This window comes from Hibiscus syriacus, unplaced genomic scaffold, assembly GCF_006381635.1.
Source record: "Hibiscus syriacus cultivar Baekdansim isolate YM2019G1 unplaced genomic scaffold, ASM638163v2 tig00004122_pilon, whole genome shotgun sequence".
In the NCBI taxonomy this organism is placed as follows: Eukaryota; Viridiplantae; Streptophyta; class Magnoliopsida; order Malvales; family Malvaceae; genus Hibiscus; species Hibiscus syriacus.
The window spans coordinates 18-12,779 of record NW_024062001.1 but is presented as its reverse complement, the minus strand read 5'-3'; the positions used below and the strand labels follow the sequence as shown (position 1 = coordinate 12,779).

Genomic DNA, 12,762 nt, shown 5'->3' with positions numbered 1-12,762 from the left:
TACTTGATCCCTAGTATATGTATATGATTCTTAAGGAATGATATGTGGTCCTTATGGATATTATATACTACGGTGCAATTCTACGCGGCACTCCGGTGCAATTCTACGTGACACTTCGGTGCAATTATACGAGCTATGGTGATAGCATAATGCACAATCTCACAATACTCACATACCTTAGGTTCTCAGTATGGTACCGTGGGCTAATGAACTTAATAAGGTGAACTTATGAATGTGAATTTGATAAATATATGTGTAAGAAACATGGTTATGGTTATTGCATTGTTTACATACATCTTATCATTGCAACCCATCTCATTTTGGAAATTCCTTTATACTTTATTGTTATTATTATATATTGCCTCATTAAGTCGATGACTTAGCGTGTGAGTGTTTCACACATAGGATCTGATAAAGTAGACGATCGAGGTTAAACAGCTGGACAACATTACTCCTGCAACTATCATATCAGAAGCAACTTAATCAGTAGGTCATTTTGTTATGTAAATGGATGTTGGCATGTAACTAAAGGGTTAAGTTGTGTATGCTTTGAGTATTTTGATAAACTTGTATTAATATATGTATAGTATTGTATTTAATAAAATAAGTTCGAATGTTTTATCGGTTTTTTTTTAAGTATTGTTTTGTTTAGTCAATGTGACATCCTGAACTCGTATCGGGTCGGATATGAGTTGAGGGTGTTACAACAGTAATTGCTTCCACACTCTCGACGACATCACTACTAATGACAGGGATCATAGATGTATTCTGGAAATCGACAGAACAATTGAAGTCCTTATCCTGTCCACTTCCAATAATAGTTCTAGAAAACTGCTGACTTCTTCTAAAATCATAAATGTTCTGCTTAAGCTTCGGAGTAGCCAGTGGGCGAAAGTCATCATCTTCAATAGCAGAACACAACCATATTCTTCTATCTCTTGACCTTCTATAAACTCGAGCATAGCGTCCTCTTCCCCTTCTACCATCAGGGGCACTTCTAATTGACAAACATGTAGGAACAGGAAATCCTCGATTCAACCGCTTAGAAGACTTCACAATGACTTCACTGTTTTCCGCTTGCATCAGTGTTCCTTCTACGAGCCTACCAAGAACAATACGGTCATCTTCCTGACCCCCCTCTATTTCTTCTTCTAATGGTACATTTCTTTCTTCTGCAATTAATTCAAACATATTCTGAACCTTATTTTGATTTACTGACCTCTCGCATCCCAAGGCGCGCATAATCCCCACTGGGATTTAATTCAAATTCAAATTTGTCTGACACCCCATTAGTATTGGGCAAAGAAGTCAGACTTCTTTTCAGATAATGTTCCCCACCTTCTTCTAACATCCCCCTATGTCATGCCATACAGAAGAACAAGCCACTTTTGACTGACTGCCAACAGCACCATCTCAAAACTTCGCTTTGATCTAGATGTCATGACAAAAGGTATTGCAGCTACTTTATTATCCCTGAATAACAAAAGGAAGCAAGAAAAATGCTAAAGCCACAAGCAACTATGTGCTCAATATCACTGCAAAAACAAATATATATACGATCTATTAACCCAATTCTCCAATGATTTCAGGCCAATGTCACATACCACTCTACCAGCCTCCGACTTCTTAAAGGTGGCTCAGTTTCATGAAACTGTGATGATGTAAAAGACCCAAGGCCGTAAGATTGAAGGTAATTTTCTTTACTGAAACAAAGTTCAATATCTTCAGAAGCTGGCTTATTTTGTTCAAAGGTTCCAATATATGCACCGGCCTTCTCAATAGCTGTATCTTGGCAGAATTCTTCCCATCTGAAAGGAGTTGAAACAAGATTCAACCAAAAAAAACACAAAACATGCCAGTTGTCTATTAACTATTTGAACTTTGTCTTATTATAAAGATAAACAAACCGCAAAAAACAAGAATGTGCTTCTGCAGCCCCGGCACCAAACTTTGCGATAACTCTGTCATTCATATTCAAGATTACAGATAGTATTCGTATACCAAACCATCTTATGTCTGAGATATCCTCCTCAAACTTGATATCATTGTCTTGGTCAAGATTTACAAGCTCCCTTATGAAGTCCAAGAAACATGACCAATCCCAAAATTTAGAGAAAACATTGGTTTCCAGAACCAAAAGGCGATAAGATGTCTGCACGACATGCAAGTAATAAGTAGTAACCTGATTAGGAAAAAAAGAAGACAAGGCACATAGTCAATGGGAAGCAGAACAAAACCGTTAACTTCTTATCTTCTAGAATGATACAAGGACATGAAAAAAGAGTATTATTTAGTAGGATTTCATTTCAAAAAGATTTCTCCATTAGATACTTTTTAGAGTATATAAAGCAATATGTAGAATCAACTTTAAAACGACCCCACCCAAAGCAGATTCACCATATAAAATGGATGTAAATATAATGCTGTGGAAAATATTGATCAAGACATAACCCCTGACCACACCTTTATCTCCAAATTTAACAATTTGGGTTTTACCTTATAATTAACACAAAGTTGTCAAGCATCCAACCATCAATGTTGCATTCATGATAACTTAGCCATATATGTTGAAGGAAATAAAAATTTTGCCTAGCTCTATGAGAAATAAATTAAGGTTAAATATACCTTTGAAGATAGCTCTAGAATATTCTCTTTCGTCAAAATGCGCTCAAATGGAGGAGGAGCAAATTTGAAGTAATTTAATACAGACCTGATTCAGAGATAAGAGAAGTCTTACTTTCAAGTATTGCAACAAATAAATCCTGTAATGATGTATATAGAGTAAAGAGTAAATTCATATCCATGTGAAATCTCATACAAAAACCATTTCAACCGTGAATGAAGACAACCAAACTCGGGTTGTCCAAGTAGAATATAAACGGCTAGATTAGATTTAGTTGCAAAGTACAGCTTGCCTCAAGTTATTTTATGAACAGGCTTAAGGCAGAGAATAAATACAAAACATAAATTTACCCCAACAAAAAAGGAGCCAAATCAAGGGCACGGCAGAAGGCTAGGCAAGCAAGTTCATGAAGATCCAATCCCCTCCCATGTTGAATATGAAACTCAATGACATTAATAACTTCTTCATCGTCAATATCCTGATTCAGTAACACTAACAGCTAAATTTGATCTCAAACTCGGTACAAGCCTTAACAAAGTCACAGTTTTGTCCACTACTCTCTGTGCTATTGGACGAAAACACCCAATCAATGGAATCGTATATTTAGGATGCAGAAGTAACTCTGCCACAGAGCTCACTACTTCTTCTTCAGTCACCAGGCGTCCCTGTCCCAGGTCCCAACAAAATTAAAATTAGAAAATGAGTCCAAATATAAACCAACTATCCAAAATAACAAAAAGAACAATACAAAATCTCATAATTTGAGAATATTAAAGCCAACAATTACCAAAAAAATGAAAATTTAACGGGAAAAAGAAATTTGCAATACACAATAGTTTTCATCTTTCTTTTCTTGTCTTTCCAGTATAAAACCATCATCTCCCACCACCAAATACGAAAAAAAAAGTGAAATAAAAAACAAATAAATACCTTTTCCGCAAGAGACTTGAACCTCTGAACACGTCCAACCTTAGGGCAGCGAGCAAGAAACCACTCGAGTGAGGATTCAATGTTAAAATTACCGTCTATAGACATTTAACTCTTCTGAAATAAAACAGAAATGATTGGTGTATTGATTAAAAACACTAAGCTTTTAAATCCAACAAGAGATATATCACTCGGAAGCGACTCGTTTAAACCTGCAAAATAACACTAAAAGAATTAAAAGGAAAAGGAAAATCAAAACAAGAAGTGTTTCTTTCAGTTGGTTCCTTCTTTGCTTTGCCACCTCCTTCAGCTATTCTCTCCAGGGTTTAGGGTTTTTCAAAAAGAAGATACGTTGTTATATAGATTTTATTTTATTAGTATTACTTTGTTTTCGGTCAAATTCAAAACTAAGGTCATTAAACTATTTTACGATTATTGTTTGGACATTAAACTTAAAAACGTTACAAAATAGGCATTAAAATTTAAACAATTTCAAAATGGACATTAAATTTTGAATTCGTTACAAATGGTCATCACAACGTTAAATATCTTTAATTTTTTAAGGGCTTATTAAAATTAATGGATAATATCTAATTTGGCCCTTAAATTGTAAATAAGATTTATCTTAGGTATTTTTTTAAATATTTCTAAGAAATAATTGTAAAAAATAGAAATATGTGAAAAATTATATTTTATTTTAGGGTAAACTATGTTGGTAGTCACTAAACTTCTAGAGTGCTTTCACTTTGGTCATTGAACTTGTAAAACTTGTATTGCAATCATTAAAATTTAAATTTGTTTTCATTACGAACATTGTATTAGTTGTCAATAAGAAATGCTAACACGACACATTAAAGACTTCTTCCTAAAATATCATAGTTTTCCAAATAGTTAGCTACCATAAAGGTTTATTTTCTAATGAACAAACGGTAATCGATCAATTGAATGGTGAAATGGAATTGTTTGATCAAAAGATTAACATAGTTTAGTTTCAAGTTGATCTGACAGTTATGATGGTGAATCATAAGGTTTTATCATATTATCACCTCCTTTCATAATTATTTATATTGTCATTCAATAGTTTTTCTATCGATAAGATCACGTACCAAACTATTACTCTTTTTTCCCTTTCTTTTTCTTTTTCTTTCTTTCATTGAAAAATCTTTCATTCTCCTCATATCACAATTGAAACTAAAAGCTAAAATTACTTGATTTGTCAGTGACGATCGTATGATTAGCTTGAAATTAAACTATATTAATCTTTTATCTAAATTGAGCATTCTCATCATTGAGATTGCCTGACAATCGCATTGTTCATAAAAAATCGAGCTTTATGAGAGTTATTAATTTATAAAATCAGATTTTTTTTAATATGTGTCACGTCGGTATTTCTTAACAACACTAACTATAATGACCATAATGAAAATGAATTAAAAGTTTAGTGATTACTAGTGTAGTTTACCCCTTATTTTCTTCTTAACAAAACTTTTTTATTTTTTTAGATATGAAATATTTATAAATGTAATCATAATTAATTAATTTAGTTATTATATTAAAATAAAAAACTACAATACATAATTAAATTGAAAATTAAAATAAATTCAAATCTACATCGAAATAAATTTAAATAAAATATGCAGAAGATAAAATATGAACCCATGCATAATTCATACAAGAAACACCTAATACTTTTTTCTCAATGTCTTAATCTTACGATTTAGACCATAATATTTCTACGGTAAACTACCTATTTGATATCCCATCTATTCCCGTATTTTATTTTGATCATTTCACTATTTCTTTTAACAAATTTTTACCTAACATTACATTTATTTCTATTTTAATCACTACCCATTAAGAAAATATTAGCACATGTATAAGAAAATTTAACAACTAAATACCGTTTCTGAAATTATCTATAGATTTGAAAATAATCTATTATAATGAAGAATCAATTTTAAAATTTTAACTAAAATATATAGTACAAATATTGAAAAAAATTGTTTACTCGAATATTGGAAACAAATCTGCACCAAGAAAAATAACTAAAATAGTCTTAAATGGTGTTTTTTTTAGAACAACTAAAATGTGTTTGTTCACATCAAATAACACACTTACAAATTTCATTGGCCTATAAAAAGTGGCACTTTTTTTCTTCTTTTTGGCTTCCAAGTTACAATAAAAAAATAAAATACTAATAATGACAAAGAATAAAAGATTACAATACTTGAAAAAATTTAAAAAATAAAACCCTAGAACCCCAACCGTAAAGCTTAACCCTACAGCACAAACACCCAACTTATTATAGAAGAAAGACGCTGGATATGGTGCATTTGGTATGAAAAAAGCCAACCATAGTTACAGTGTATGCACATATATCATGAGGCTTGCGCAAATATCGTAATAGTAGTAGAGCGAAGGGAGCAAAGGGATGGCTTCCTTCATTCAGAATGTTGTAACAAGAATGTGAAACCAGAGTGTCCGCGAATCAAAGGTGGCGGATCGATTTCAGCCACCTCTATTTGTTGCATCGACTTGGAGATATCATCCATGGAGAATGGTATGCTTCAAGAGAAAAGAGCGAAATGCGTATATAGTTCAATTTATACCAAATGGATAATGTCAAAGAAAATGTTTGTAAGTTTTGAATGTGATGATAAATTGTACCTCGAATCATCATCCAGTAAGAATGAACTGCTGACAGCATTGTTGGAGTCCTCGGTCATCATAACTCTCATACTCGCAATGACCTGCAGTTAGAGGACATTCCTGGGTTAAACTTTAATACAAAGGAAGCAGTAACTAGCAAAAGATGATGTTTTGACGTGTTGACGTATCTATACAAACAGAGACAAAAGCAAGGAATCGATGATGCAATCAAACTCATTAATGCTATATAAGCTTAGTAAGTCAAAGTTCATATCAGAGCCACCAGGAATTCATAAGATAAAGCAAGGTTCCATGCGAGTCTATGATAACCAGAAATGATGGTATGAAGATCGGAAAATGAAATCAACTGCCAAAACATGTATCACCTTCATGTTAATGCAAAGAGTTGAAAGGTAACGAAGAGAGGAGTGTTTTTTTTTGTTGGGGGGGGGCACACTATCAGTTTTAACTTACATCTGAAGATACACTGTGTGTACCATATTTGTCATCCCAATACATTGTACTTATCCTGTACAACTGCTGTATGCTAAGAACCTGATATTTGAAAAAAGAAAAAGGGCAATCAGAGAAGCAAAGGGAGAAAAGGAGATTTTAGAAGGTGCAAAAGGTGTATATGCAATTCACCGGGCAAAGATCGTCGGTTATTTCTTTCAAGGTCTTTTTAGGCTTCTGGTGTATGACCTATTTTGAAAAAAATAAAATGAAAATGAAAAAAGGTCAATAAGAGAGATTAGAAAAAATGCAAATGTAAACACCACAGTATCAGTGTAGCATTAAAGACGAACCAGGAAGCCAACAGCTTGTCTAATATGCTTCAGCTCATCCCAGGCTGAGCCTGCAAACTGAAATGTAAAACCGATATTCAACATTTGTTCTATTAGAATATCAGTTAAAAATTGAGGTTAAGATCATTTGTAAGAGTACAGTTGCTACCTCCTCAGTTGCATCGTGGCACCATTGTTCCAGCTCAGCTAGCCCAGCTTTAACATACTCCCCATTGCTGAACGAACAACATTCTCGCCGCAAAAGAAGGCTGCAAAAAAAATTTTGATAAAACTAGTTCGATATAAGAAGTCAGAGCAGTCAAGAACAAAAAGGTAGAAACTCAAAGTTTTGGTACTTTTTGAGTGGAATTACCTGTTAAACAATTGAACATTAATGAATGAAAACGTCTGAGTAAACACTTTGCAAATTAAGAATGAAGGAACCTGCAGAGTCAAGAAAGCAAAGAGATTTATGCCATAACAGAAATCAATTCACTTGTGGTTGAGGCATCTCGGAACTTCACTCACATAATTGGCCCTCATTGTCTTCAAATAATTGTTCAAAATTTTCACAATGCTTTGCCAGTGAGCAATAAGAGCTTGTTGCGCCACAGCATTTGCTTGAGGACGTCCCTTCACTAGGCTAGCCCGGGAAGTTCTGGGTGCCTGCATTGGAACATATGTGAATAGGGAGCAAAAGTACATTAGGAAGAGGAGAGAGTAAGTATTAAACAACACACACCATTAACATGCCTACAACCAAAGCAGCAGAGTTGGGTAAAAAACCCATTTATTTGAACTGTAAGATGTCATTTTTACCTTAAACAACAAACTTCAAACATATCTACGATTTCTTCTAATTCTAAATAAATAATTCTAAATAAATATGCTAATTAGAAGGAATATAATATGTGAGGAGTAGTAGTTTAGATAAAAAAAATCCACAATAGAACCAGTTACAGAATAAAAAAATGCAGAAATAGATCAATCAATGGACAAAAAGTAACTCGAGTTTGACATATAAAAAACTCAAGTCTCAATTTTTTAGAATGCAAAACGAAGCAAATTCAATTATTCTTTCCTATTGCTGTAACTGCTAAAAAAGTTGGGAATAATTGCTCTATAATACCTGAATACATAAAGCAAGCACTGGGATATCTCTTTTTTCAAATTGTCCCTTATCATTCCATATCTTCTCAAGGAAGGCTGTCAGTTGCTGTTTGAAAAGCAAAGCTGGATATTTTGCTTCAACTTGTCGTAGGTCATCAAGACCACCAAGCAGCCGACCATTAAGAAATGAGAGACCAGCACTTTGTGGAGAACCTCGAAGTCCCTAAGAGATTAAGTCAAGAAAAAGAACACAACAAAACACAGGTTGAGGGTGTGTAGATACTTAAAAATTAAAGTGACAAAGATCCCTACTTGAGACATCCTTCCAAATAGAGAAGCTGATGTCGATCTTCGCCTTTGTGGAGTTAGGCTTGCTGCACCACTTGCTTTGAGTGTACGTTGCAGCAGCAATAGTAAAGCAGATGAATTTGATAACCAATAAGATAACAAGTCATTATTATCCGGTACCTAGAGTTAGGCGATATTTTAAACACGAGTATTTATATAGAAATAATAAAAACACAAGAAATTTACTACTATATAAATTATCCCATTGAAAATTTCCAAGTGATCAGTCCAAATCAAATTGATCAGCCAAAAAATAACTGCTGATTTGTTAATCACCTCTATTGATGCACCAATGGTTTGAATTATTCGATCAAAATACTTGTTCTATCAACTTCAAATGATCTCCAATGGAGCAGGCACTTATATATTAGGCACGCAGCAACTGGCTTGCCCCCAGAGAATCCTAAATCTTGAGAAATACACTTTATCAGAAGCTCCTGATTCTCCTGCACCAATCAGAAGAAAGCTGTTAAATGTAGTTCAACAAACCATCTCAAAAAAAAATCTAAACCTTTTAATAAAGATCATTTTTTATGTTAATAAGCCAGCACCTTTCTAGTGGCCAAAAAAAAGTATGCATCTTTCTCATAATATTCAAAACTGACCTGTTGCTTTTCATTAAGAGATTTTTGGGGCTTCTCCTCGGTTGCTGTCAACTGCAGATTTGGTAGAGCTTTCTTTCTTTCTTCATTCACAACATTACCATTCTCAGGAGTCCTCTGAATTTTCAAAAAACCACACAACTAAACCTCCATAATAAACAAGGCATTCAACTAAAAAACTTCAATGCGATCAGTACCTGAAAAATTGTCGTTTTGGGTCTTGCTGCTAAAGCTCTGCCAGTTGGAGACATGGAGAGTGCTTGTTGACGGAGTACCTGATTCTCTGATTCCAAATTAGAGAGCTTCTCTTCTAGTCTGAACACGAGAAGAATAAAAGTTGCAAAAGAATTAAGCTGTGCAGCATATCCAATCTTATTTATGTATATAAACCGCTATACAAGCAAACTATCGGTGTGAGCTAGCAGCGAAAGATATTTAGTCAACCTAATCGACAATGTAACCTATGCATAGATTAAAATAACTCCAAATATAGTTGATAAATATTGAAAAAGGACTATCATGAGAACAAATGTATAGCTGCAGATTACCCAAATATAATAGCAAGAGAAGTTCTGGAGACACCATAAACAAGCAACGTAATCATAACTAACCCTACTGAAAGGGTAGTGATCAACCAAGGATTTCATTTTCAAAATCATGGTATCAGTGACAAACCTCTGCACTGAATCTTGAAGCTGATCTGCTTTCTTCCCAGCATCTTCAAGCTTCTTAGTCAAGTTCACCTTATTGGCCAGCTCAATGGCATGAGCTTTCTTTGCCTCCTCAGCTGTTTGCTTTTCAGTCAGCAGCAGGGCCTGCACAAATTAGAAAATTGTTCATTAGAATCGAGAGATGAATATCCAACACCAAGGCCAGGATGCCTACCTTAATCACCAAAGGTTTATGCAACAATTTTTTCAAGCAAGCATCATGTAAAGCATAAACCCCTTCAAAACTTAACCACTGTGTTCCTGTATTCTAGATAAATTTGTGCATACACAAATCAAGGCAATCCATAAATTGTCTAAAGAAAGAATAAGTAAACACCTATATATACATTGGAGCTAAACAAGTTGAGCACTGCAAAACTACGCAAGCTCCATATGAGTAGAAAATCCGACGCGATGAAAGAAAATATTGCCCTCTCAAATTCTTTTCCTCCTTCCGCTGATAAAGGAACACTATTGGTGTTCCTTTAATCATGAAGGAGGTTTTTAACGAGGCCTCCACTTCTTATAAAAAAAATACTTAGTGCTACAGGATCGTCAAATACTTGCATAATCCGTTTTTTATTCGAAGTACAAAATTGAAAATTCAAATCATCTTTCAGCCACTGCAGAATTGAACAACCACATTCTATTTATGGTAAAATATATGCCACTTCTGACAAGAACATATACGTACCTTCAACTCCTCAACTTCAGATGTCAAGGAATTAATCTTTCTGTATCTTGAACAATAACAGGGGTTTCTTTGACGACTGGAGGTGCTTCATCAATTGCTCTTCGTGCTGCCTCTCTTTCCTTGATAGCCATAGATTTAAATTCTTCCACTTGTAATTGCATTTCATGCAACACATCTTGCAATTTTGCAATTTCTTGAGTTTTTGCTTCCTCAAGATCAGTCTGCATTTAAGTTCAAATGAGCATAGCATAGACCTAGTAGACTATTAGAAGTACCCATCTACAGCATTAATCTGCCCAAGGTTTAATATTGGACTTAAAAAGATAAATGCTTTGCTAAGTAAGAATATAACTACGCTACCCTTAATCGCTTTTCAAGTTGCAAACGCCAAGTAAGTTCCTCCACCCGCTTCTCTAGCTTGTCTTTCGCTGCTTTCAGAGCTCCTGTTTCCCTTGCAGCCTAAATAAATTAAAGAAATTGGGTTTAGCATGGATAGGCAAGCATATGCGCCTTAACATTTTCACATGTTATATAACAATATTAAGCAGCAATAGGCAAACCATTTTGAGTTTTCTGAGCTCTCTTCTAGCAACTCTGCACCTCCAGCACTGTGAAACTAATACAGCCTTCTGAAGACTCTTATAATATAAATAAGCGTGGTAGCAACGCCAGTGAGCCTGCAGAAACCAGGACACAAGAACCAACAGATTATAAACTTATCAAACTAAAGAGTTAATGTCCTTTTAAGATCAGAATGTTAATAGTAGAACTTCAAAATGTGAGTGCAGTCTCCTTCTATGTTTTGATAAAGATGTCACCTGTATGATAATGGCAGCTTTAGTTTGCTTCTTGAACCTAAACTCATTGCGGGCAATCATCGATCGTAATCCTGTCTGCAATAATTGCAGATTTCCTCGTTATCAAAAATGATTTCCTGTCTGTGTCGACGGAAATTCTTCTGAATCTTCAAAGCCCCAGCTTCTCCTCAGCTCGTCATATATTTTCCGTGCCATATTACCTACAAATTGGGAGGAGATCAAACCAGAAAGCCAGATCCATGAAATAAAAAGCAACCGACCTATAAATGAGAGGGAATGATAAGCTAACTGCAATCAAAAAGAAAGTAGAGTTAGCTATTGTCCTATCACAATTTTGAAACTTGGACTGCTTTTCCTCATTCATCAACAATTTCAATGCTCAAGCATAAAGATGCTAAATTTGTCATACTCACAAAGCCAAAAGAAATCACAATGAAACTGCAAACGGTTCTAAAAATCCATCTCAATCAGAATAATGTTGTCACAGATTTTTCCTCCAAGATTCTTAAACACAGCTAGCACATCTAGACACTGAAAAGCTCAGAAGTCAGAACCATGGAGGCATATCTGTCTCAAATAAGAATAAATTACAATAATAAGGCAACAAGAAACGAAAGAAGGAAGACCTTAATAGAGTTAGAAAAACACCTTGCAAATAAGACTGCAGTCTGATAGCAGCTCCACGCAATAAGATGATTCCTTGCGAGCAATATACGTACGAATCTGCCGTTGGATGGTCCTGGCTGCATTTCCAAGAACCTCTGCTCTCCTAGCATCCAACTCTGCCATCTGCCCTGCTCTCAGGAAAATCTTTGTCTTTCCTATCTGAAAATACACATTACCCAAAACAAAAAACAAGAACCACTGTTATATATAAAACCTTGGAGATATTATATTTCTTGAAAGCAAGCGAAGAATAAAAAAGTTGAAAGATTCTGCAAGCCGTGTTAGGAAAAAACATCTGATACTAGCAAGAGATTTCACAACTTGCAGTCATACTTTTTTTATTTCAAGGGGTGAAAGAAGAAGCACCACATTTCCTTTCCCATAAAAAAAATCGTGTTAACATTTTTTCTCCCATTCACATTTTTCTCTCTAATATAATTGGGGAGAGTGTAATAAAGAAAGTATAATAGGGTATACCATTTTCTGAAGCTAAATCAGCTTCTAAGAAGCCTGCAAATTACTTATGTTAAATGTATTGACCTAAAAGAAAATGACTGAACCTCCAAGATTGAATAAAGGTATCATTTACATCCTTTTGAGATTTCAACTGTTTATTTAGTAAATCTACAGAGTATTCAAAGCTTAAGTTGCTCATGATTAAAGTTATAAAGAAAGGTGACTTTCTCCTAGGTTAATAACATAAACCAAGAATAAGCAAGCAATTTGAGGATCCTCTCAAGAGGAACTGTAGTTAAGTACGATAATTCCAAGAATAGCTATGACCAATTAATATAATTTTCCAGAAGATTTATTAAATAAAAATGATCCCA

General features: G+C 34.4%; 1 protein-coding gene and 1 pseudogene across 1 annotated transcript; both read right to left on the bottom strand.

Moving 5' to 3' along the window:
• Positions 1 to 1,243: 1,243 nt before the first annotated feature.
• On the bottom strand, positions 1,244 to 3,658 carry LOC120191457 (midasin-like). Its single transcript, XM_039194405.1, has 7 exons — positions 3,554 to 3,658; positions 3,166 to 3,288; positions 2,974 to 3,101; positions 2,626 to 2,710; positions 1,908 to 2,182; positions 1,605 to 1,808; positions 1,244 to 1,473 (listed from the first exon to the last, which is right to left on the bottom strand). Exons 1-7 carry the CDS (start codon positions 3,656 to 3,658, stop codon positions 1,356 to 1,358), a joined length of 1,038 nt encoding a protein of 345 aa, XP_039050336.1. The 3' UTR covers positions 1,244 to 1,355.
• A 1,968-nt stretch (positions 3,659 to 5,626) lies between these two features.
• On the bottom strand, positions 5,627 to 12,052 carry LOC120191485 (annotated as a pseudogene).
• Positions 12,053 to 12,762: the final 710 nt, after the last annotated feature.